The sequence below is a fragment of the Camelus ferus genome, chromosome 29 (genome assembly GCF_009834535.1).
Source record: "Camelus ferus isolate YT-003-E chromosome 29, BCGSAC_Cfer_1.0, whole genome shotgun sequence".
Classification (NCBI taxonomy): domain Eukaryota; kingdom Metazoa; phylum Chordata; class Mammalia; order Artiodactyla; family Camelidae; genus Camelus; species Camelus ferus.
This window is the reverse complement of record NC_045724.1, coordinates 13,563,510-13,590,876: the sequence shown is the minus strand read 5'-3', so window position 1 is coordinate 13,590,876 and position 27,367 is coordinate 13,563,510. Positions and strand designations below refer to the sequence as shown.

The window sequence follows — 27,367 nt, the reverse complement described above, 5'->3', positions numbered from 1 at the left end:
TGCAGAATTACTTAATTTCAGATGAACGCCGTTAAAACTTCTGCTCCAGAATAGTCCACTTGGACGACTCACAGCTGTGTCCTAAAATACAGGGAGAAGGCATTTTACAGAGCGAATGACTAAAGCCCAGACTGGCAAAGCAGCTAGTTGGAGGTCACTCAGTGAGACAGCTGTCCTGGCTCACGGTCCTACCACGATGCTTCCCTTCTGACCAGAGGCCGGGTGACAGTGGCAGCTTCTGCAGGATCTGGAAGCCAGTGGAGAATAACCTCCCTCGGAGCATTTGGGAGGAGGGGGTCTACGGCTTATTCTGTACAGTTACACTTGTGTATGAACGTGTGCCTTGTAAAGTTTCACCTACACACCAAGGGCTTTCTCCCCCTGCTGAAACCCATAGTGTAAGCTGTAAAGCACAAGTGCTGTACGTAATTTCACAGAAAAGAAGGCTCCTCAAATGAGCTGGGAAACACTACATATTATCTCTGTTGTCATCATTCTAGGTGCATTAGGAAGCACATCTGCATATCGAGGAATGACCAGTCTTGTAGTAAAAAAAAAAACTAGATTTAAGTTTAACTTAAGAGTCCCTGGATTTATTTGGTTATGAACCATTTTTCTCCCTAGTTATCTTCATTAATACATGAAAGTAATCATCTTTTCCAGCAGAACACACTTTTGGGGAAAGGTTATTCTAAATGTCTATCAAGATTATACTGTTTAAACATGTATACATTTTAATGAGATTATATGCTAAAACAGCACGAACACTTGCTAACAACAAAGAAAACATCCAGGATAGCTTGTGAAAGTAAAAATTTTTATTCTGATTGACTTCTCAACGTATAGTTCAATATAATGCCAGTTTTTAATGGCAGAGATTTGGTTCCACTCAGACTCCATGATGCTACAGAGACCTACTACTTTTCCAGGAAAGTAGGTAAACAGCTGGAAACAGAAAGCACAACTTTCTAGCAGCATGGCAACTTATTAAACTGCAGACCTAGTAGGTCTGCAACTTTTATACTAAAAATGGCGCAAACATTAGCTGGTGACAGAAGTGGGAAGAGGGGAGCAAGATGTGAACATCAAAAGGAGTGATGTATGTCCTGTAAAGACAACAAAAACCCAAATAGAGCTACAAAGATTTTAAAGGATAATTATAGAAAAGGGAACCAAATACTTTACTCAAATGTTTTTTAGAGCCTTTCTGTAGAGATACAAATATATATATATATTTATCCAAAAATATGTTTTATACAGATAAATGTTTCTCAATTAAAGATGGGACCAAAGCTATAGTTATAACATAAAGTACTGTCTTTTCTAAGACTATTTATCCACATGAATTTTCAGTTTAAGGTTAGTGCATTAGATGTTTTCCAAATATATTTACCCAACATCCTTCTTATAGATATAAATAAAGTAGGCATTATTTTTTAAAGGGGTTTTCACGTTAAACACTATTTTTCTAAGATGCTGTGCGTATTGAACTTATGACAAGCCCCATTAAAGAATCATTATTAATAAAAGTATCAAAAAGGGCTATGTTCAGATTTTCTTCTTTATAGTAAATATTTAATTTTCTGATTTCCAGTTTACAAGTGTTGAAAATGCACAAGAAAGACTTTACTTCACAAATACTTTTATGTTAATATAAGATATTTTGATTCAATACATATGGTAATAAATCTCCACACGTCATAACCAAAGTATGCTTTTTTCCCTAAAAAAATGGGGATGTAACATTAACAACCACTATAAAATAAAGTACACAATTATTTTGGTGACTTTACAAATCTTTTTTCCCAGGTGTAAAGGGTACAAAAATTCCTAAAAATTAGAGAACACTGAAAACATATTAAAGTTTGACATCTGACTTTAAGTATTTCCATTTTGCCCTGAATGATAACTTAAAAAATATGACCTTGCTGGAACAGGCCATCTTGCTAATATAAAAAATTGGTGAGAGCAAGAAATTGTATTACTGATATGTAGAATTTTTGTAAATAGTTCTCTCTCCAAATCATTAGAAAAATGCTCTAAGATAAAAAACAAAATGAAATATGGTGGTGGTCCCTAAACTATTCTGAAGGCAGGTAGCTTCGTCTAAGCTAAAATAATTTTTAGTAATTCATCCTCCCCTCAAATGCCTTAAAAAAAATGCATGAAACAGTACAATAGCAAGAATCAAAGAGCACAAACTGTATTTTCAAGAACAGAAAAAGACCTCTAGGGTTGAAAGATACAGTAAAAAGCAGATTTCTTTGGGGACATTAATCAATTAGATTATAATTCATTATGAAGATTTCTCTTTTCTTTTACGGGGAGAGTCTGCTCCATTTGAAGTTACAGTTCCATTTACACCATTTTCTGAAAAGAGAAAAAATCAAGGTTAATTTCTTTGATAAATAAATGCAAGTAATAACATTTTTATACATAAAGGTACCTTCAGAAAAGAAAATATAAAACCCAATGTATACTCAGGGGGGTGGGTGTAAACTCAGTGGTAGAACGCATGCTTAGCATGAATGAGGTCCTGGGTTCAATCCCTCTGTCAGTAACTGAAAAAGCAAAACTCCTTCCACTGAGTCAGTAAAGATACAAAAGACTGAACAACACAAACTGACCTGACGCCTGTCTATAGAGCGTAATACTCAATGGACACAGAATATACAACCTTTTCAAGTCCAAATGGAACATTTACCAAAACTGAACACGTGCTGAGTGAGCCATAATGAAAGTCTCAACAAACTTCAAAGAACTGAAATCATTCAGACTATGTTCTTTAACCAGAGTTGAATTAAGCTAGAAATCAGTAGCAAAAAGAAAACTAGAAAATGCCCAAGTATCTGTAAATTAAACAATGTACTTATACATAATCCATTGGTCAAAGGAGAAGTTACAACTGGAATTATAAAATATTTTGAACTGAACGATAATGAAAAAACATATCAAAACTTGTAAAATGAAGGTAAAGCATTGCTGAAAGGGAAGTTTGCCCTTAATTGCAGGTGATTCATGAGAAGGGATGAAAATCAATGATCCATCTCAACAAGGTAAACCACAAACAACAAAATAGCAAATTAAACTTAAAGAAAGGGAAATAAACAGAAATGACACAACAGAAAATCCGCAAAAGAAGCCAAATGTTGGTTCTTGGCTGATGGAAAAAAAAAAAAAAGAGAGAAAGGCATAAATTACTAACACAGGAAATGAAAAATGGAAATCACTGCTGCTCTACAGGTATTACTAAGGTAACAGGATAGTATGAATAATTTTACATCAATACACATTACAAATTTAGACAAAATGGATAAATTCCTTGAAAAACACAATTTACCAAAAGAGAGACTGTAATAAATAGAAAAATCTGAACAATCCTATCTCCATTAAAGAATGTGAATCTGTTTTTAAAAATCCCCCTCCTAAAAGACCAAAAAACTTCCCATAAAGAAGAGTCCAGGCTAGACAGTTTTACTGGTGAGTCCTTCCAAACATTGTAAGAAATAATGCAGATCCTACACAAAGGACAAAACTGCCCAAAACTTTTTATAAAGCCAGCATAACTCTGATATCAAAACCTAACAAGGATATTCCAAAAAAAAAAAAAAAAAAAAAAGGCTAACCGTAGCCCAACCATTTACATGTACACAGATGCAAAAATTCTAAGAAAATATTAAAAAAAAAATCCTGCAAGAATGGTAAATTATCATCATCAACTTGGGTTGATGCCAGGAATATAAGATTGGACTTCCATTTGAACATCAATGCACCACCCAAAAATACGTATCAATATCCTTCATGAATATAGATGTAAAAATCCTCAACAAAATGCCAGCAAGCCAAATCAAGTAACATCTAAGATGATTATATATATGATCAAGTGAGGCTTATCCCAGGACTGCATTTTTGGCTTAACATCAATTAATACAATCCATGAAACCAACAGAATAAAGGACAAAAAACTATTTAATCATCTCAAAAGATGCAGAAAAAAGCAAGTGAAGAAACCTGACATTCTTTCTTGATAAAAATTACAAACAAACTAGCAATAGAAGGGAATTTTCTCAACCTGATAAAGCCCATTTAAGAAAAGCTCACAGGTAGCATCATACTTAATGGTGAAAGAGTAGATGCTTTCCTGCTAAGATCAGGAACAAGATGAGGATGTTTTTTTTCTGCTCTTGCTATTAGAAATTGTTCTGGAGGTTCTAGCCAGGGTAATTTGGCAAGAAAATGAAAGACATCCAGACTGGAAAGGAAAAAGTAAAACTATCTCTATTTGCAGATGACATGATTTTGTATACTGAAAATGCAAAGGAATCCACAAAAATACTATGAAATAACAAAATTAAAAATTATAAACCCTAATAAGTACAGCAATGCTGTAGGATACAAGATCAATATGCAAAAATCAACTGCATTTCTATACACTGGCAATGAATAATCCAAAAATGAAATTAAGACAATTTTAAGGGGGGAGGGTATAGTTCAATTCGTAGAGTGAATGTTTAGTATGCACAAGGTCCTGGATTCAACCCCCAGAACTTCCATTAAAAATAAATAAATAAACCTAATTACTTCTCCCCCAAATATATGTAAATATCCAATCACTTGTGCTGTACACCTGAAATGAATATGCTGCATGCCAATTATACCTCAATAAAAATTAAAAAAGAAGATAATTCTATTTACAATAGCATTAAAAAGAATAAAATATTTAGGAATAAATTTAATAAAGAAGTCCAAGATTTTTACACTGTTAACTATAAAATTTAACTGACGAGATCATAGAAGACCCAAATAGACAGAAAGATTTCTATGTTAACAAACCCTAAGGCAATCTACAGATTCAAGATAATCCATATTAGAGCCCAGCTGGCTTTTTTGCAGGAATTGACAAACTGATCCTAAAATTCATATGGAAGTGCAAGGCATCCAGAATAATCAAAACATGAAAAAAAAAAAACCTAACGGGTAGACTCACATTTCCTGATTTCAAAACTTACTACAAAGGTACAGTAATCAAGACAAGGGCGTTAAGAATGGACATATCCATGAACAGAATATCCATGAACAGAATAGAATGGAGAGTCCAGAAATAAATTCTTACTTTTATGATCTATTGACTTTCAACAAAAGTCCCAAGACAATTCAATAAAGATTAGTCTTTCAGCAAATGGTGCTGGGACAACTGGGTATTAACATGCAAAACAATGAATGTAAAATGGTGTAGCCACTTTGGAAACAGTTTAGCAGTTCCCCCGAATGTTAAATATACAGTTATTGTATGACCCAGCAATTCCACTTCTAGCTATATATCCAAAAGAGCAAAAAATAGGTATTCAAACAAAAACTTGTACATGAATGTTAACAGCATCATTCAGAGTAGCCAAAAAGTGGAAACAACCCAAATGTTCATCAACTTATGCAGTCAAGTGCTCTACCCATGAGCTATACCCCCATTCATCAACTTATGGCTAACCAAAACACAGTATATCATTCAGCCATAAAAAGGAATAAAGTATTGGTACATGCTACAACACATATGAACCTTAAAAACATGCTATGTGAAAGAAACAGCTGCAAAAAATCACATAATATATAACTCCACTGATATGAAATGTCCAGAAAAGGCCAAGCTATAGAGACAGAAAACAGATGAGTGGCTGCCAGGGGCAGGGGACAGGAAAGGATGGGAAATAATTGTGAATGGGCATGTAGTTTCTTTCTGGGGTGATGAAAAAGGTCTGGAATTAGATGCACAACTTTGTGAATATACTTAACCACCACTGAAATGTACACTTTAAAGGGTGAACTTTATGGTATGTGAATTTTATTCCAAAAAAAGCAGTTATTAAAAAATAGTTACTGAGAGAAACAAAAGATAATCTAGGTAAATGGGAGGTCTTTATCATCTTCATGGGCTGAAATACTCAGTTCTTCCTCAACTGATCTATAGATTCAATGTAATTTCAATCTAATACCCCAGTGAAGCTCTTTTTCTGTGTGGAAATTGGCCAAGATGAACTAAAATTTCTATGAAGTGCAAAGGGTCAGGAGTTGCTGACCCAAGCCTGAATAAGGACAGGGCTGGAGGACATAAACCATCAGATATGAAGGCTTGTAAGGAGCAAACCAATGACAGACATTTTAACACGGCCCTCCTTGTGTTACAGCTCTGACTATTAACATTACAAGGTTGAAAAAATTACTGCACTGTCAATGCATTTTTGATCAAAAGCCAGAAGGAGAAAAGACATCAGATGCAGACTCAAAAACGAAAGACCATTCAATCAGAAGTTATCACAAAAAGCTGTTCCACTTGGGACTAAATGGTAGATGAGAAGGGGCTGAAAAGAGGTTTTGTTTTTTAAATATGAGTAAGACAGTGCTTGAAAGCTCACTTTCCAGGTTAGTTATCCACTAAACCTACCCACGCACACGTCGGTCTACAGAGACTCAGAGTGATTAAGCTGTGGAAAACCTGTGAGAGAAAATGTCAGGGGACAACCTTTAAGGGCGACAGCTGACCCCAGGGAACTACCAACTGCAGGATGGGGCAAGATGATTTTGTTTCTAATTTTGCTAAAAAGTAGAATAAATTTTCTTCATTAAGACATGATTATAAATAGGATCCCATATTAAAAAAAGTTTTCCACTCCAGGTTTTCCCCTGCTGACTGAATACAAACCTGTTCCTTTTCTAGAAGACCTGCCTTTCGTCACTGTTGGTTTCTTCTTCACAGTTGGTGCCTGAAAAGTAGAATGTTCTCTCCATCTCCGAAGCTGAAAATTAATGAACTTCCACATCATGAATGCCTGGGTAATGCAAATGGAGGCCAGAACAGCAATTCTGGGAATATGAAGAAATAAACAGAAAATCAGAGTGCACCAAAACAATGCCACTGAATAAAGTAGTCTATCCTGCTTTTACAGTATTAACTCAGTGCTAAACTCCCACTCTGTTGACAAGATTATGTTAAATAAATAATCCCATGAATAATTAATCGCAGAAGTTAAATAAATGCTTTAGTACTTCCCCAATTTAGACATGGAATTGCAAAAGGTGTGAAATTAATTATTAAATGAATATCTTTCCTAACCCCCATCTTTATCCCTTTGTTTTTTCATATCATAAACTGTTAATACATACTACATAGTAGTGCAAAGTGGGAAAAAAGTTAAATTGACCATACCTAACAGCCAACACATTGAAGTTTCCAGTACTGAAATCCAGCTTCTGATTCTCTGCTCTTGCAAGGCCAAAGCCAACAGTGAGTACCGAAAGAATTAAAGTCAGAAGTCTTCCCAAAACAAACAGAACTGCCCACAGAGAAAATCTGTGAGAAAAATGTCATTAAGTCAGATTATAAAACTGCAAAGATAAAAGATTCTAGGAGTCAGTACATGTATATTAAAACAGCATTTCTTATTGTTCTGAAAAAAGGATTCTGAAATATAACATTTGGGAAATGCTTCATATTATATCACATTCTTGGCGATATATAACATATCAGCACATGTAAGATTCTAGGAAGTCCAGTAAAGAAAGATTTTTTTTGTTTAGCTGATCTCTTTTTTTGTGTAACACCGGTTAATGATCTTCAGAACTACTGGTATACAGAACAATTTTGGGAAATGCTGGATAAAACAGAACAAAAGCTATGCACACAATTCTCATGAGTCCTATTTTTGCTTCTTTTTTTTTTTTTAAGGCTATACACTCTTTGTAAGTCCTACTGCTTCAATTTTGTTTTCAATTCAATCTTCTCATCAAAATATTTTAATATATTTAAGGCTGTATGATCTATTTCAATTTCTTCTGAAAATCCATTCTTCCCTACTATTCCTTCTCCAAAAGAAAACTGTGCACAAACAAGATGGAAAGTTATAACAGAAAAGTAAACCTCAAAAGCCCTCAAAATTACAAGTTCTAATAGAATATCTTTCTAGTTAAGAAAGACTATTTTAGAGAACAAAATACCAACTTCAATTGCTAAACAGTGTGATTTTATTTAAAGCTACCAACAGCTTATAAACCACTATGACTTCCCACGTCACGGACTTTGGCAATAACAAGGTCCTTGGCAACACAGGCACTGACTTTAATTACACAAGAAAACAGAATGGCTCAACAACTTACCCTTTCTGATACTTTTCATCACTAAAATAAAACAAGCGGGAAATGTGGAAAAGGAACTCAACAAAGTAGTGCAGCACCAAAAGAACAAGTCCTAGATGATTCAAGCTGTTAAAAGAGCACATTTACAATGAAAAGATTAATTATCAATTAAGACAGACTAACATACTATCTGCCCAGTCCATATTCCCATGCAGGAAAAATCCCAACTCACTTCAGAAGATAAGCTCCAGCAATGTGGAAGAGGTAAAGGCCAATGTAGACGAGCTGACGTGGAATATCTTCCTGCAAATGGAAAATTGCATAATAGATTAAAACACGATGGCACAGTCCTGCTCCGCAGGGGCTGGGTGGCAGTGAAAATGTACTCTCACAGCAGCAGGAGGCCCGCTGGCTACTCTGGCCTGCACCCTCCCCAGATGCTGCACCCTAGCTGGCCACAGCTCTTTTAACCTCTCCTGGCTTCTGCTTTCTCATCTGCAAAACGTGAATAACACCTGGGTTTGCAGGTATTAGATGAACTCAAAATCCCTTGTAGGACTGAGGTCTGTAGTTCTTTTTATAATAAACATTAAATGATACAATATTAATAACCACGACCTTCTAATATGAAAATTGCTATGTTTATGCCAGCGGAGATGCTTTTGCTCACCTAAATCGTATTCAGGTTTTTTAGCTCACACTTTTAGCCCCTTTCATTGCCAATTAAATCATTAAGACTGAAGGTTAAAATTCATCTTCTCACTTAGGATGCCACCTAAGTGTATATTCTTTCTCTTCTTAACAATCCTGTAAGCTAAGGGTCCAGGATTACTTTTGCTTCTCTTTTTCTCTTCCATAGTCCCCAGTGACCTGGTTATCTTAGAAGGTGGTTTTCAAAGATGTAAGTCAAGTGGATCACGAAATCAACTTTGGGGGGGGTCACCCTAACATCTTCTAAAATATGAAATAGGATAAAAAATGTTAGAGTGCACATTGTATTGTTTCATGAAAATTTTATTCCATATTTCATACACACAATTAGGTAAAATTTAGTTTTTCACCTTGGGTTGTAGTCAAAAATGTCTGCAAAATATTAACAGTGCTAGGCCCAATAAACAACTTATAAAATGTCTGTACCTCTAATTTCTACTCTGTTTTGGCAATGCCTGGCATATATATATTATAAGGCTCTATGAGCCTGGTTGGTTATCCCATGTATTATGGCTCTAATTAATATTATTTAAATGGCAGCTGATGTCGGCAGACTGAACGGACTGGAACCTATTTGTCTGGAACCTCATTAGACTCATCTCTGGCATATAGCACAGTTGAGCACACGCCTCTATTGGTCTTCCATTTTGCCCCCTACATCTCAGTAGAGAGTTATTTCACCAAATCTTGAGAAAGAACGGAGTTTACAAGTATAGTTCTGAAATTGAAATTTTTTTTTTTTTACTAAGCATGGTACAAAGATCAAGTGCTAGAAAGGTGGAACACATGACAGTCGAACAGTACTAGAGTCCTGTACTTCGGACTCTTGGGGAAGACTCCCAAGGCATGGTACCAAGTTTACAGGGGTTCTTCCAACTGGGGTGAGAAATATCTCTGAAAATAGACTGTGTGAAGATCCACATAATTTTCAAGCTTCCAAAGAAATATTTCTCCTTAATAAAGGAGAGAGGGAGAAAGGTGTTGAGATAACATGCTGAAGTTCAACCACAAGGAAGCCTCTTAATTCTTTTATCGTTTAAGCCAGCTCAGTAGTGTTATAAAAGCAATGTGATATGCTATGGATATAGAGGTGCCACTATACATACACGGTATACGTGTTTCCCAAAGTGTGGTGTATATACCATTCACATCATACAACATGACTTTAGATCGTACACAACAAAACACTTCAATTTTCACTGTAATTATAAGTAAAACATTTTAAGTTTCAGCAAGGTGGCATGTCAGTGACTATGTATGGGAAATACTCTCATATTCCTTCAGGTGTGCTAATCAACGTTCCAAATTTCAGAGGGGAAAATAATACTGGGGGGGGGTGGTACTCAAAACTTATAATAGAAGCTTTTTAGTTTAATTGCTGAGTGAACACTAAACTCATTTCATTACATAAAAACTTGTGAAAGTCAATATAAAAAACTAATTTGCTGAAATAACTGCTGGAAAAATTATTTTACAGAAATGTAACTTAGGAGGATTAAAAAAAGTTTAAAAAAAAAGAAACACAAATAAGTTTTAAATATATGTCATTTAGCAGACAACATAAGCTACCTATCTTTTTTCCCTCTCTCACAAATCTAAAAACACTAAATTATAAATTACAGACTACATTTCGAAAAGTCATTCCGTTTCTTTTATTTTTTGTCCTTAAATCTCAACCTAACTGAGTCAAGGTTTTGCTTCCCATTAGTAACGAAAAGCCCAGAGCTTCCTCCCCAATGCAGGTTCAACTTGCATCTTATCCTGCCTCTGGTAGTCAACCAATTAAATCAATAATGGAGACTAAAATGTATCACAGCATCCATCTCCACAACCATCCAATGTCCAGCAAGAGCTCTGCCATAGTTTTGTCTTCAACTTTCATAAGGACAGAGAATCAAGAAACCTTTTTCTAAGTAACGTTCCCTTCAGCCTTATACAAACTGACCAGTGTCTCTAAAGCAATGTTTGCACACTCAAAACCTAACCGAGAAAAAGTAAACATAAAATGAGTGACAGAGATTAGTCCACCACAGGGAGTGGTGGAGAGTGTGGTGAACTGGAGAACATACACCCTAGGTTAACAGCACTTCATGTTATTCTAACAATTCAAAGGTAATGGGGGTGATGTAGCATGATTTTTAAAATGAGAAATGTAATCTAGATTTCATTTAGTAAATGGTTGCCTTTAGCAGCCCTGTTCTAGGCCAAACTCCTCTGACATTGTCTAACTCTCATGAGGTTAGCTCCACTGGTGGGGTTGCTTCCATGTCTGAGGCCAACAATAAAGACCTTGCCCAGCACCGCGGTCTCTGAGGCTCAAATGTCTCCACGAGGTGTGGGGATCGGGGACAGTAGATGAGGCTGGCTGAAACACCAGTGCTCTTAGAGGCTGTTCCTGGGACCAGTTCACAGGCCAGGTTACAGATCTCAGTTAGGGAGTCAGCGCCACTCAAGGCCAGCTCACCACTGTTCTAGAATCTAGAGACTAGGTGAGTATAAAAGTGGCTGAAAGCTATTTTGGTTTTCATGACATTTTTGCACATCATGCCATGATTTTGTTATGTTAATAAACTTATTCTACCAGGAGCCAGAACCGAGGTTTTGCTTATTTGTTTGTTTAAAGATGAATAAACTTTTAAAATACTTGAACAGAAAAAATATATAATGAAAATGAGTTACTAGAAAAGCGTGGCCAAGCTCCTTAACACTAACAGTCAAATAGTTTATATAAGGATGATGTCATGCAGTGATGACTTAAAATTCTGATAGTCTCATTTTTCATGGAAAAATCTAAGAAACAGAGTACAAGTAAATCAAATTCTAAAATTATAAATAACCAGGTGACATTTTTATTCCAACAACTTTTTATTAAAAAGGTCAGCCATATGCTTTAGTTAATTTCTCTTTTTGTAAGAAAGTGTTTTTCTTAACTACTCTGTACTAAAAAACAAACTTTAAACTGAGTATCACATGTACGCCCAAACACAGGAAGCCATCTCATATTTAAATCTTTTCAAAACTCTCACACTATATACTGATTATTATTATTTTTTCTATAAAGTGTTTTTTTAAAACTTTTTTTTATTGAGTTACAGTCATTTTACAATGTTGTGTCAATATACCGATTATTTTGAACAACAACAACAAATACATGTTTGGGTAAGACACAGAGCCTGGAAACCTCAATCAGTGTCATTTCTAAATGGCTACTGAGGTCTAGTGGAGGAATCAAGACAGAAAGCAATGATGTACTCTGGAAAGACTGAGATGATTCAAAAAGTAGCTTTAGTGATGAAGGACAGATATTAACAACAAAGCTGCACATGAAAAGTGTGAATATAACCCTCCTGCAGTAGGAGTGGGGAAAAAGCATTCTTCTACTTTAATACAATTTATATGATACGCAATTATATGTAGAGATAATTAAACTAAATAAACTGAATATCAGAAAGAAAACACTTGGCTATTTCATCCACACTTCCCTGAAACTTCATATATTCAGGTTGGCTAAGAAATTACATTTTGAATCCTTTCCTGGGCAAAAATAGAGATTGTTTATATTGAAGCATATGTATTACATGTAATTAAAATATTCTTCTTATAAGAAACTGAGTAATTTGTGACTAACACACCTCTTGAACCGCTACTAAGTGTTCCTTCATTTCTCTGTAGGATCGGATCAAAACAATCACTGCACCAGTTTTTTCCAGTAAAGAGTTCTTCCAAAAATAATTTTTATAAATTTTAAGAAACTGTTTAACACATATGCAGCTGTTACTTTAAAATTATGTTAATTACTTGCAACAGTTACTTTCAACTGTCATATGTAGGTGTTAAAAATAGTTTCAGTTAAGTTCTAAGTTATGCAAATTATTCCATAAAAATTAGATTGCATTTCTGGAGAAATGCCATCTGGCAGGAATTGATAAGAAATGAGCTTTGAAAACAAAAATGGACAATTATTTTTGAAATGTCCCTCTTTACTTACATGGTCAATGAACAAGATACAGACATATGAATTAATAATGAAACCCAGAGATATTGTATTATGCCTGTGAGTATAAAAGTACATGAAGAGTTTTAAACATTTGGGCCATGGTACTAAGACATCAAGGAACTGTGATGGTCTCAGCAGTGCCGTCCAACAGAATGTTCTGCAATGAGACACGTTATCTCTGATCCAAAATGGCGGACAGTGAAACCACATGTGGCGAATGAGCGCCTGCCATAGGGCTAGTGTGACCAAGAAAGTGTTTAATTAATTTAAACGTAGCTAGCGGCTACTATTTTGGACAGAGCCGCTGTAGGACATCCATGGCTCACATTAGGTGCTTACTGAATATGGACAGGTTACTGGAAATTGTGAGCCTAAGAATTTTATCTTATCTTAAGACAGTTCTAAGTCAAAGGTTTGAAGGCTCTTCATCCTAATTCTTACAATCAACCAGAAAACATCTTACTTTATACACGGACTTCATACTTTATACATGGAATTTGGTGGTGTTTTCTAATTGTAGCAGACAACATTCATGGTGACATAGAACACAGAAAAATACAGACATGAAACAGTAGTAATCAAGAACCTATACTCATAAATTAACTATTTGCAGCACATATAGAAATAAGCGTTTGTGGCTTTTGAGAAGGCAGGAATAAACTAGTCACCGGAAGGGTGGTTACACTTCTATTTTGGAAACCTTCTCAAAGTAAGGGGATTAAAAAAAAGTTTTAAAAGTGGAAAAATGTAAAACACACAGAACAGAGAGTATAATGAACCCCCATGTACCATCACTCAACTTCATGGTTAACTCATAACTAAAATTCTCTTATCCACAGCCCCACCTACAGATCATTTCACATATGGGGGTTTTTTAAAGAATCTCCTCCACTCTCGAAGAGAATAAAAGCGCCTGATTAATTTATCAGAGGGAAAAGGTATTCCAGAAAAGAGAACTGATGCGTTGGAGGATGTCCATGTGAATGAGGCACAAGGAGAGGGAAAGGGGCACAGAAGGGAGAACACTTAGCACACAGGTGAGCAGCTCTGTTGTGGTTTGAATCAGTAGGGAGCCAGTACAGGCTGGAGAGGAGAAAGAGTTGGAATGGAAGTAAAGTCCAACTCTGTGACACCAGGGAAGCCTGACTTCAGAAGCACCGAGGGCGAAACCACAAAGGAGACACCGCAGTGCTCAGCCACTCACGGGCTGTTCAAACAAAACCAACATTTCCCCACTTGCTAAAACAAATAAACATTTCCCCCACCTATTTCAGGAAAAGCTTCACTGGTGAATATTTAACTATGGGTTACTTTTCTCAATACTGAATTTTTCTTCGGGACTTATATACAGTATCATAAGTTGTAGAATAATTTAATTAAGCCTTTTGGTCTCACTTGTGAAAATGATAAGAATATCAATAACATAAAACTAGTATCACATTTCAAAATTTGTTTAAATTTTAATTTAAATTACCGCTAATACAATTTTAAAATGATCAATTAGCATTTTAAATGTAAGATGCCCCTCTAAGTTAAAATGACTAAAGGTTTCTCCAATAAAGACTTAAGGATGCTCAGTCTTTGTGGAAAGAGCTGTGGTGAGAGAATGATGGGGGAAGAGCTGAAGTGAGAGGGAGGTTAGAGACAGGAGGAAATGTTCAATTTTAGATTTCTCAAAAAAAAGGAAAGAAATGACAAGACAATTTTTGAAACTGTAAAATCTCCACTTACTTTTTTGGTTTTCTGGAAGTAGAGCTCAGGAAAAGCATGAAACCAGTATGCCAGCTGTGCTATGTAGAAAAACTTCATTTGAAATCTGCACAACACAAGAAAGTAAAAAATACCTTTTAAAGCATAATATTTTTTAAAGAATAAAGTAAAAACAAATACTGGAAGTCAAGATATACTAAGTAGCTACCTCTGTGTTATCATTTCAGGCCCCCTTAGATACCCTGTGCACTTTCAACCACACTCCAACGCCACTTCCCCCAGCGCCCCAGGGTCTCCCATCATCAGTCAGCTCCCCTGGATTAAACAGCACAAGTGAAGACGTTATCCGCAGAACCCTGCTAACATGCGAGCGAGCTGCAAGGAAACAGAGCCCCCCTCATCCAGTGAATTAACACTGACAAGTGTGCCGCGTGAGCTGCAGAGAACGTAAGGAACACGCCTCGAAGGAGTCGAGTCTCAGACCGCTAAGGCTTCATCAAAAGGGACGTGGGAAGGGCAGAAAGGCTGAAGGAAACATGAGGGTGCACAGGTTGTATAATCCGTATTTCAAACAGCCCCTGGCTTTTTTCTTAGGGAACTAGAGTAACTACCCGGCTGAGACACTGAGAGCCCCGAATAAATGGAGGCAGCCCAGGATTCAAGAGAGGAGCTGGCCCAGGAGGCGCACCCGTCAGTCTAGAATCCCGTCTCCTCCCTACATCGCCCCACCTCTGTCCCCCCCCCCCCCCCCCCGCTCTCTCTGCTCTCCCTCCCTCTCCTCCAAGGTCTAAAATAGAAAACATGAAGCCAATCTGAATAATCCCGGGGGGGGGGCGGGGAGACGGGGAAGACACAATCCCACACAAAGGTGGTATCTGTATCCTATTCTACAACAGTTCACTGAATTAAGATGACGTTCAAGTTAGAGTGGCCCAGCAGAGTGGGTGATGTGCACGGCCGTGTTATTCCTGCTCACGTGGCTTTGTCCGGCTCGCACACCATGGTGCGTGTACTGCGCACTGTCTCGGTGACGCGCACCTACAGCCTGGCCCGACAGAGCACGTGAAAAGGGAGAGTTCCCTTGCTGTCAAGGCCCCTACAGTCCTGGTGAGCGTGGGCACGACAGAAGACTTACATAAAGGAGACAATTACAGAACCACCAAGACAATGTATAGATAAAATATTATACACCAAAATGACACATTCGGGAAAGGAGAAGCCAATGTAGGCGAAAAGTAGCAAGGACAACATGGACTAGCTGTACTGGAGCTGGGCTTGAAGAAGCAATCATTTAGCTGCCCGTCTTTGCAACCCCTGAGCTTCTTAACAGCACTGAACAGAAGCCTGGGGGGAGCTGGGAAAATAAAAAAGAAGCTATCCCTGCCCTCAAGCTAATAATGTAAGAGAATAAGAAACAGAAAGAGTAAGAAGAGACTGGGGCAAAGGAAAGGAGCAGAAAAATGTAGAAGACAGAGCGGTGAAGAGGAGAAAGGGTGAGGGAAGAGAAAGGGAAGACAGAGGACTCAACTAGAATTATGGTTAAAATCAGTTTTCTCAAGGTAACAGGTGTGTTGAAAAGACTATACATGTGAAAAAAGCACACAAGAATTTTTTTTCTTACAGTAATGGGACTGCCAAAGACATACCTATGATGTGACTGCCTAAGGTCCTAAATAGAATAACCAGAACAAGTCCTGCTTACAAGTGACATGACCATGGTCCTTAACTGAGGAAAGCCTGCTAAAAACAACTTACGTCATCAGGTTGTGGGGATAAGCTCGCCACAAGATAGTTGGGTCTGAGATGTAGTTTTCCTGAGAAAGAAGATACAAAAATTAGCCTAACAAGCAGGCAAACTTCTTAGAAAATAAGACAGCATTTGTATTTCTTGCACATTTACAATTTTCCACATCAAGTTCCAAAGAGCCCACTGAAGTCACACTTTTTAGATGTTTTAGTTATTTTCAGTTCAGTTGAATTGCTGACTTTAGTGAAGTGAAAATCAGTATGAGTGACATGATGTCAAAGAAGACGTAATTCCTGGCTTTTGAAATTCTTTCAATCCAGCAGAGGAAAAAATACATGTATGCAAACAAACATACCACCACCAAAAAAAGAGGAATGGTACTTAACTGAGGTACTTCAGCTACTAGAGGGATGAATTTTGTTGTGGGTAATCAGGGAAGGGGGAGTGGTTCAGAAGAGAGGCGGCACCCAACAGGAAACAAAAGATCAAGGAGCTGCCAAGTTTTACAGGATTATGTCCACTTTCTAACCAAATCTTTTTCTCAGATAAGCACATCTATTTAGTGAGAATTATTGTATATGCATATAAGAAAAATTTATCCTTAATATGTTCACACTGAAACATAACACGTTTATGTTTTTTTAAATGTACAAGATAGATTTTTTTTACAGCAATACAGAAGTTTTTTAATGTATAATATAGATGTTAGCTGAACTTTACATGCATCTATAAAGTATTATTAAAGCAGCAGTTTAAAATGGAACAAGCACTGGATTGAAAGGTTTGAGTTTTAGTCTATCTCCAGTCTTAAGTGTTGTACCCTGGAAAATTCACTTTGCTTATTTATTCATCTCTAATAGGTGATTAAAAAAAATTATGTGTCCTGATAAACTCAAAAATATGTAAACTCTGGGCTTCATCTAAACTTAAAGGATTGGTATTACTAATATTAAAGTAGACACTATCTTTTCCCTCAGTAGTCAGAATGATACACTTAAAAGGTTTAGACAGCTTTACTGGAAAAGTCAATCAGTATTTTAATTTCTCAGAAAATATCTGGACTGTTTTTAAAGAAGGAAATGACTGGAAACAGTACAACTTATGTAACCTAGTAAAAGTGTCACTGACGTCTTTCTGCTAATACAGATATCTGCAAATGACTACAAGATATGAAAACATTCAGATTGGCTAAAAATGAGTAAAGCTTTCTGAAACATTAAAGACAGTAGGCAATCTTTGGTGTATAAAAACTAACTAAAAGAGAGGCTTACTGATGAAACTTGATTTATACAAGTTCAACTGAATTCCTAATCTTAGATTAAAACAGTACCAGAGGAAGGATTTTCTAAGGTTCATGGTTTGCTTATATAAGCATTAAAAATAGGACATCATTTTCTGTTCTGAGTATATAATAAAACACTTGGAGATGAAAATTTAACCACAGTACATACTTACAGATATTAGAATGAATGTGCCCCAAATACAAGAAAATAGGTAGAATGCACTAAGCTGACCAGATTCATTAAACTTGCTGTGTTTCGTTTTGGAGAAGTGCATTCGCCTGTTAATTTTCTAAAAATAAAAACAATTGTTAATAATTAAGATTATAAAATATATTTAATATATGACTATCATAGTACAGAGAGCTAGTATTTTGCAAAGTATAGACTTCCAAGATTGTATACTTACATCCAACACATACTCTTGAATTATGGCATGAATAATTATCGCCACTAGCATGTAGAAGAAAACTGTAGCCAAATCTTTGATACCATAGTAATAAAGGAACGCTGATTCAGTAGCTTGTTCTTCTGAAGGCCAAAAAGGACAGGACACACACACACACAAAAATATACATAAGATTATAAAAACAGCACTAAATACAACAGTTATGGAAACAAACAAGAAAAGACTAACCTAATAAATAAACTCTACAGAAACATCATGGTAATTTGTTTTTGGACATCCTAAGTCTTAGAAGTGATGAAAATTGAGGAGACTATCTAGAAGTCAGATTATCTAAAGCTTCAGAAATTACTTACAAAGACTGGACACATGTTAGTTACAGTGTCAAAGACCAAAAAACAGGGACAGGGGGCCACGCTCAGATCCTTGGGAAGACTGTAAAATTGATATTACCTCAGGGGTAGGGATTAGGTTATACAAGTTATACTTAACCCATCTGCTTGTCTTTTCAAAGAACCATGGAAACTTCCTACTACTAGCTCTACATTCAAACTGGACCCCACATTTACGATTCTGATGGAAAAGCTGACTTAACTTCTGCTTGACTTCATTTTGAACTCTAAGCAGTAGAGATAGAAGCAACTGCTACTTAAAATTGTTTTTAATCTTTAAAATTGCTAACATTTTTCAGAATATATCTTAATCAAATGCTTGTGAATTGATAAAAGAGCTTTATTCTTCTCTGGCATACTCAAATTTCAAGACAACTTTGTGGTTTTGAGTAATCTGATACCTGAGTTACTAAATCAAATATTTACAAAATGATATAACTGAACAAAACCCCAACTCAGTGTTGTATAATTATCTTACATTCTAAATAGACACTTGGGGCAAGTTTACTGCCTGAATATGTTAATATTTTGTTACCTGAATACCTCATCCCTCACCCATGCTAGTTAATTTTATTACTGTCTTCAACTACAATCAACTTACCATAACAACTTGATTTTTACATAGTGTCATTTAGGAAAACTTTTTGAAATAAAACCTAAAAGTATAGTTTGGATGCTATTACCAGATAACTCCTAGAGCTCATTGATCAAAAAGACAGGTAGAATGGTCGAGCACAGCAAAAAAATGAAAATTAAATGGGCTTATTAAGAGAGTTGTTATTACAGGTCCAAAACATAACCTATAGGTCAGAAAAACTGAACCTGAACACTGTGCCCTTAGAAACCTTGATTGAACAATGACACTTTAAACAAATATAAAATATCTATTCTTAGGATTTTTCTTATGAAAAGATCACAGGGAAGAGAAGGCTAAAAAAGGTTCATTGATGGAATTTCAAGCCCACTTACAAAAATATACAGTAAACATCAGACACATAAAAACTGATTTTCATACAATATATGGGGTGAAGTCAACCAAAAACATCAGATATTGTATTACAAAATTATCAAAATAATGTTCAGTCTCATCATGAATGAGATCTGTGAAAATAATGAAGAACCTAGTGTTCATGGAAATTTCCAGGTCTGTCCAACTGAATTTTTCTACTGAATTAGAAAATTCCAAAAGAAAACTACCCACCTGTTGCAGGGAGGGTAACATTGTACTGAAGAGTAACAAAAATTATAGAAGCTTTTGCTGTTACCTAGAAAGAAAAAAAAGATCAAGTTCATTTGTGACCTTCTCCCAAATAGCAAATTGGGGGGTGGGGGAACATTACAAGTTCTGTCCAAACATCTAAGTCCCTGTGGCACCACAACAGACTTGACCGGACTTCTTTATTTTTTTTGACTGGACTTCTTGATCATCAAGGAGGTGAGTGTGGAAGTTAACATAATCCACCAGAGCATTCTACAGTTTGGATGAGACTGTAATTCACTCCTATCTTTAAGATTTCAAGAGATACTGTAGCTCCAGTAAACAGTGTTTTGATAAATAATGTTTCTCTACTCTAGATCTGTATATAGAACACAAAATTCTATTCAAGAAAAAATTTAAATGTAAATTAATGAAAGAAAAGGAAGCACAATTATCATGACAAAAATGGATCAAAGGCAGGATCTGTGGAGTGTTTGTGTTAATTTCCCACACACCTGGCATAGTTACATGGTCAATAAATATTTAAATGATCTGATTACTGGTAAAAGTAAAATGGTCAGAACAGAAAAATAGAACACTTACTCGATATTTACAGGTACCAGGCACTGTGCCACATAAGACAGGATAACAAAAATGAGTGACATAATCCCGATGACTAGAAACTTAAGTGTGGTCTGGACGATGGTAAACAAGCTGTTACAGACTGCAGTCAGTGCCAGTGAGAACGCAGGATAAACACTGCATTTTGTTGTTGTCTTTCCTGGGCTGAGGAATAAGGCAGGCTCTGGAAGGGCTTCTCAGGGCATGTGGTGCAGGAGCTGTCTCTTGTTGGAAAATACAAGTCCCCGAGGCTCATAAAGGGGGCTGGGGAGAGGCAGGAGAAACAGGAGGGCAAAAGGTGGAGGAGAAGGAAACAGGGGGTCTGGCATGGGCACGCAGCAGGAAGGGGTAGAAAGACCCAGCAAAGTTACCAAGTGCTAGACAGGGCCCAGCTTGCTGAGTTAGGTGGTTTACATTTTACTCTAGCATGACCAGTGTGAGGAGCTCTCTGGGAAGATGGCTGACGGGGGTAAGTCCCCTTGGATCTGGACTCCACACTGCAACCAGAATCACTGCCATTCCCACACTCACCCTCCCTCCACCCCTGCCCCGAAGGTCCCTCACTGGATTCCCATTCTTTCTAGGATAAGAACAAAATGTCAACATGGCCCACATCACATTCCACTGTCTGGCCCCTCCTCTTGGACTCCCTCCTCCCACCACAGCGCAGGGCAGTTCCGTCTACAGCACTGTGGGGAAACCTCTCTGCTTCAGATCTCAGTTCAACCTCACCTTTTCAAGGAAGCCTTCCCTGCCTCTTAGGGTAGGTCATTTCCTTTGCTAGATTACCTTAGGGATCTGTGTTCCTTTCTTACAAAACACACTCTCCTGGTGTGGTTACATTCATAACTGCTGTCTCACTCACTAGGAAGTAGGTTCCATAGTAGCTGGGGCCATGCCTGTCTCTGCTCACCTCTACATGCTGAGAGCCTAGCATGGCACATGGCACATATCAGGCAACTGATCAGTATCACTGAATAAACATTAGATAAAATATAACTTGGAATAAGGATGCAAGTCAAGTCTAAGGGCTCTGTGAGAGACCACGTGAAAGACAAGAGGCCTGAACTAAGCAGTGGCAGCTGGACAGATGGGGAACTTTTGAGGCAGAATAAGGCTTAGTAAGCAAGAGCGAAGAATCAAAGATTATGTACTGATGCTTCAACAAGTAGATGAAAAGCAATACTATTAGTAAAGGTGTGGAATACAGGAGAAACAGCAGGTTTAGGGGAAGGAGAAGAATGAGTTTTAGATAAACGCAGATTTCTGTGAGAGATACAGATGGAAAGACCAACAGGCAGGTAAGGCCCACACCGGGAACTCTGCAGGGAGACCAGAGTTAAAGATTTGGAAGTCTATTTACAAGAGCACAGAGTTGATGCTGTAGAAGTATATAAATCATCCACAGAGCGCATACAGGATCCGATGAGTAGGAAAACATCAGAACTGTGAAGAGAGCAGAGAAAAAGGTAGTGGCCAAAGAAGAAATAATCAAAGAGAGGCAGATTTAGAATAGAGCACGATGCCCCCAGAGCCAAAGAGGAAACATTTCAAAAAAGTGTGGTTAATAAAGTCAAAGTTTCAAAAGCGACGTTGGGAAAAGGCTGCCGCAGACCGGACAATTTAAGAAGTCATCAGTGGTCACAGCTCGAGTGATGTCAATGAAGGAGTGAGAGCAAAAGCCACATCACAGTGGACTGTGGAATACAAGAGGAACAAATGGTTCCCAGCGACAGGCGCCAGGTCCAGATTTATGTTGTTTTATGATGGGAGAGACTGAACTTGTGTGGGGGCAATCAGGAAACGAGCCAGGGCCAGGGAGGATTGAAACATATAAGGGTATAAAGGGATGGAAAGATCTGCAAGGGAATGAAATATAAGGCTAGAGCTAAAAGTTAATCTTGAGCAGTTTTCATCTTAGACCAGGCAGAAGGCAAAAATGATCAGACAGATAAGTTCAAAAGGCAAGGAAATGAAGACATTCACATCTGATGAACTATTACTTTCCCTGTGGGAAATAAAAAATGGAGTACCACTGTTAAGCATAGTTGGGGACTTGAATGATGAACATGTCTCTAGTTAGGGAAAGGAGCTGGCCAGGGAAAAGTAAAAAGATGCCTGGGTGTTACTGTTGTCTGAGGTTAGGGACCTTTGCTGTGTAATATTATCCATCAGCGTGAATGCACTACTTTCTCTGACAACACTTAACGATCCACAAATGGGGAGGCACAGAAAAGACAGATGGCAGGCTGGATCCATGGTTGGATATCTGCAGGCCAAACAGGGAGAAAGACCAAGAAGGGAAGGCAGCTGAGGGCCTGGGGAGTCTGGACTAGTAGTTAAAGTCTGCAGGACGAAAAGCAAAGCAACGAGGGGGCTAATATACTGGAGAAAAGGAAAGGGGACCAGGCACCGTAAAAGCCTGGACCGGGTGGAGCTGGCAAACGAGCAGCAGCAGCAGCAGGAGGGAGAGGAACAACATGCAGGTTGTAGCTGAGCTCTGCCCTGCTGGAATTCAGGATCTGGAAGCACGGCAGGCCTGTGAGATAAAGTCCAGGGCATGGCCACTACAGTCACTTTGCTGGGGTAGATACAGAAAGGTCACTTGACTGAAAAAGGCCAGTAAGGCTTTTCTGTATCACACTTTGGGTCATTCACATGTATGAATTAGAGGAGAATGATGACATGAGTTTCTAGGGTAACACTGCTTTCATGTGACTATTTTTAATAAAGTTGACTGATTACTAAATTTCATTTTTTAATATCTTTGTTTAGGCTTCATAAACATACACACACTCCACATCCTTGTTTCTAGTTCAGAACATGAACTCACCACTACCATTGCTAAAAAACCTTTTTAAGTTTCCTTTACAATTGACAAGTGTAATTCTTCAAAGATAAATTTAATATCAAATTCCCAAAGCAACAAAAATTAGATTATCCTTTTATGCTAGGCTTCCAAATAAAATTAAAATTTGGCTTCCAGCTAGTTTAGCATGTGACATTAAGTAGAATAAAAGGAAAAATAAACTACATACCCCCAAAAGTTAATAGAAAAATTAAGCCAGTAATCATGCTCTTAGTAATTTCTAGGCCTCCTAAGCTTCATACCCCAGCCAGCATTGTTTTAGCTAAACTAATATTACAGTTAAACAATAGTAAGACAAATTAGCTTGGAATAATATATGCTACAGAAATATATAATGCCCTCAAAAGTAAACATAACTGAACTTTTGACCGTTTTGGACATTTAAAGCACTGCTTTCCACTTAGTAAGAAAGAATGAGACTTATTCAGATACACATTAAGTAGGTTATCACAAACTTTAAAAAATTATCTAATTCTGCATTCCTGACATACAATATCAGGAATACCAAAAATTTCTTGTGTGGTTACCTGTTGGGGCTTGGTATCTTTTCTTGTCATACAGAGATGTTAACTGTTTTGTACTTGTTAGCGGAAGGTGTGACTACTACACTGATTGGGTGCCCAAAAGACAAAGGCAATTTCTAAATAGCAAATCCCACTTCCCCATCAGCTTATATAAAATTAAGTTCTCAAAACAAAAAAGAAAAGAAAAGAAAATGTGTTGGCATTAAGACAAGTCAGGCTTAAAAATAAAACAAGCCTTCAAGACTGTTCTGTGATAGTTTAACTGTAAAGGTCCCCCAAATCTCGCATGGCACAAACAATCCGGACTTCTGAGTATCTGGAAAGTAACTCCGATCCAGAAGAAAATACTCCTCGTGGAAACCCCTAACTCCTCTTCTGTATCCTCACTTTCAGAATGTTTCTCAAGTATCCTTCTATCTTTTGTCTGTTAAAATTTCCTAACCGGAATATGAAGCCATTAATTACATACCCTGATCTGCATTATGTGGACAGATACTGACTCTACTAAAAACATGATTTCAACTTTCACAGCAATTTTTGGTAACATGAAGTCCCCTGGAAATTAAACTCTTACGTTTCCTCAAAACAAACTACTGCTTTATCCGCCTGATCAGTATATATAATCTCTTTAGTGTCCAACTGTTGGACCCTTCTCTCACATAAAAATGCTGTCTTCTATTTTCCAACTTTGATAAACACCTAAGGAATAATGAGCCACCATTTATGGCACGCCTCCTGTAAGCCAAACTCTGAACTAGGCCTTATACATATTAGTTTAATTCTCAGAGTAATTTGATGAGCCCCATTTTACAGAAAAGGAAACAAGTTCTGGGAAGTCAAATGACATGCCCAAGGTCACGCAGTCCGCAAGCGGCAGAGCCGTGAAGTCCCTTTAGCTTCAGCGTCTGTACTGACTCATTTTGGCTAGTAGTGCAGTATCTATTACTGCTTTGTCAATTCCACCATAGACACTCTGACATTTCCTCAATATACTTACACAAAAGGCCTAACAGTTCTGCTGCAAAAACATCAGCTTCTCTATTATTCTAGCACAGACACTGGCATTCTATAGTTACATTAATATTGATATTCAGCAGCAATTAGCTTAAAGGTCAAGCAGCAAAACTAAGCTAGTGAAATTTTTCCCACCTTTTGAAAACACACTTTCAAATCCTAAAACTTCAATATACGGTGAGAAAAATGCAGTACAACTGCACAAACTTCCTTCTGTATACTACTTTAACATTCTTTTTTGAACTGACTTTAAAAATTTCTGTTCAGATCTTGGTTGTATCTATTTCAAATTATAAATTTTATAGATGTACATAAAGGTACACAGATGTACACAAACATCCACTCCTTGCTAACAAATCATTGACATGTGGGGCAAGATACAGGGAGGTGGTGAACTTCCCTAGAAATGTGGTAAGAGAACATGAAATAGTTTACATAGAAGCAAAGTTATGACATTTCTAAGTGTCAGCATTTCTGATTTATATTCCATTTCATACAAAGCACTACAAAATACCTTGCAGGGAATATTACTCCTAAATTATATCTTTAAAGGTAGGAATTCCTACCATGTGGAGACAGGTTATGACAAGTTTTACAAAATTGTCCAAAATATTGCATATACACGAGTATTACTTATATCAAAGCAGAAAGTATACCTAAATGTAAAATTTGGAAGGTGAGTACAAATGTTAGGCAGTGCATTTTTAGTATCACATACATTCATATAGTACTTTATAAACCATGAGATGCTATCACACCATATTATCTGATTTTTGCAACAATGGCTGTGAGAACAGCACAGGTGGTGGTATTTCCTTACACAGCGCAGAAAAACTGGGGTTTGGCTTTGGGTGGTTCAGTAAGTAAGAAGCACAGGCCCAGCCTAAAGCGAAGTATGTGACATATGTTAGTTTCCTTCTACCTTCCCTTTCAGGATGCCTACTACCTCCTTAGCAGTGTACTAAGAGAACACTATTAAGAATTAAAAACATCTACATCTAGATTCAGAAAAGCCCGTTTGAAGAGAAGCAAAAATACGTTAAAAAAATTAGATTACTTAATAACATTTAAAACCCACATAGGCTCTATTTTAGAAAATTATTCATTGTTTTGGCCACTGGCAGCCTCATTCCACCAGATTTTCTCAAGAATTCTTAACGTCACTCATTAAACAAATATTTTGCAAGCACCTCCTATATGCCAGGCACTAGTCTAGGCGCCGGAAATAGATTAAGAAAACCCAAAACTTTCTGCCCTCACTGACATTGCATCTCAGGAGTAGGGCAGACAATAATCAAGTAAGATAATTAGTATATTTGATGGGGTACAGGAGCTACAGAGAAAAATTTAAAACGGAAAAATTAGGAATGGGCGTGTGTATTGGGGAGCGAGGGAAAGAAAGACGTGGGATGTTACACGTTCACCTTGCAAAGTTTATTACCCACATTCAACAGCTGTTAACCAAGTCATCACAATACTCGTTCTGTGGGAGGAGAATTTACACACTCCTGACATTTTCATCCTCTCCTACTTCAAGAAACGAAAAGGAAATTATTCGACTTCACGGTACTGCTGTTCAGAACCTGGATTTATGTATCAGATTTTGTTTCTTTAAGGAAAAAGCAAGTGTAAGAGCAAAAAGTTCGGCCACTGGTAACAATACCAGTTTTTGGGAGACAGGAGTTAAGACAATCGGGTGCGCTTCGGAGCGCAGATCCCGCGGCGATCACTCGCTGCCCCGCGGCCACCGCCCTTCCAGGGGGCAGCGGGCGCCCGGCTCCATCGGTTTCACGCCAGACTCCGTGCCATCGGGCCCCCGCACCCGGCACCAAGCGCTCTCCCGCCCCGCGGCCTGGCCAGCTGGACGCGCCGGGCCGCCGGCGCCGGCCATTCCGCAGCCCGCCCACCGCCCGCGGCCAGCTCGGCACGCAGGGGCCGCCCCCGCCGCCCGCCGGCCCCTCGCCGGCTGCCACGTAACCCTTCGCGGGAACCAGGAACTGCGCGGTGAGGCGCGGCGCGGCGCGGCCGGCGGGAGGTGGGGGGGGGCGGCGGCGGCGGCGGCGGCGGCGGCGGCGGCGGCGGCGGCGGCAGGGGAGGCGCGCGCGGCAGCCGAGGGGGCGACGCGCTGGCCCCGGCCCCGGCCGCGGCCGGCGGGAGGCGAGCGGCGGCCAGGCCCGCGGGGCTCCGCAGCCCCAGCAGGCGCTGGCCAGGTAGGCCCGCTCCCCGGGGCCGGCACGTCCCCCCGGCCCGGGTTCCCCGCGGTACCGGGCCGACCCGCTGAGCTGGCAGCCCGGGCCCAGGAGGAGGCGGTGAGGTGGGCGGTTGGGGCGCGGGCCGGTCTCACCTCGAACATGAGCCCCAGCAAGAAGACCATCGCCACACAGGAGACGATGTCCGCGTGATTCTGCAGGATGAATTCGTGGCTCAGGACCGGGGGGCTCTTGGTGCTCTTCTTGCGAATCGCCATGGTGAAGCCGCCGCCCGTGCCTGCAGGTACTCCGCCCCGGCTCCGCTCTTCCCAGCTGCTCACTAACTCGCCTTCGCCGCCGCCGCCGCCTCCCACTAGCTGCTCCTCACAGCCCCGCCGCTGCCGCTCGCTGGGGCTTCACTTCCCATCCCACAGCCAGTACGCAGCCGCCGGGGCCGCCCGGAGAAAAAAAAAGAAAAAAAAAAAACAAAAAAAACCAGGGAGCCCACAGAGGAGGCGAGCGTGCGCACTGGGGAGACGGCGCTCGGTAGTGCCGCTGCCGCCCCTGCGAGCCCACAGTGCCGCC

At 38.7% G+C, this 27,367-nt stretch overlaps 2 protein-coding genes across 4 annotated transcripts in view; one reads left to right on the top strand and one right to left on the bottom strand.

The window, feature by feature from the left end:
- Nucleotides 1-796: 796 nt before the first annotated feature.
- On the bottom strand, nt 797-27,259 carry TRAM1 (translocation associated membrane protein 1). Of its 2 annotated transcripts, none has more exons than XM_032470277.1 (11): nt 26,938-27,259; nt 19,569-19,632; nt 17,979-18,100; nt 17,745-17,861; nt 16,298-16,356; nt 14,564-14,648; nt 8,357-8,427; nt 8,146-8,250; nt 7,199-7,342; nt 6,695-6,855; nt 797-2,370 (listed from the first exon to the last, which is right to left on the bottom strand). In XM_032470277.1, the coding sequence occupies exons 1-11, from the start codon at nt 27,058-27,060 to the stop codon at nt 2,297-2,299; spliced, it is 1,125 nt and encodes a 374-aa protein (XP_032326168.1). In that variant the 5' UTR covers nt 27,061-27,259; the 3' UTR covers nt 797-2,296. The 2 variants fall into 2 exon arrangements, with proteins under 2 accessions (XP_032326168.1, XP_032326169.1); XM_032470278.1 differs by having other exon boundaries at nt 17,979-18,097; nt 26,938-27,234.
- XKR9 (XK related 9) overlaps nt 27,021-27,367 on the top strand; it is a 173,683-nt gene continuing 173,336 nt past the window's right edge. The window contains exon 1 of one of the 2 annotated variants that reach the window (XM_032470280.1): nt 27,021-27,086. The gene's annotated coding sequence lies outside the window, so the exon portion shown is untranslated. The remainder of the gene's footprint in view (nt 27,087-27,367) is intronic. The other variant, XM_032470284.1, reaches the window with a different exon arrangement.

Excerpts from the sequence above, each read along its gene's own strand:
- TRAM1 (XM_032470277.1), bottom strand. The coding sequence starts at position 27,060 with ATGGCGATTCGCAAGAAGAGCACCAAGAGCCCCCCGGTCCTGAGCCAC. Across the intron at positions 7,343-8,145 it reads GATGAAAAGTATCAGAAAGG|ATTTTCTCTGTGGGCAGTTC; the intron begins GTAAGTTGTTGA and ends TTTTTCTCACAG. Across the intron at positions 2,371-6,694 it reads GTCTTCTAGAAAAGGAACAG|AAAATGGTGTAAATGGAACT; the intron begins GTTTGTATTCAG and ends TTCTCTTTTCAG.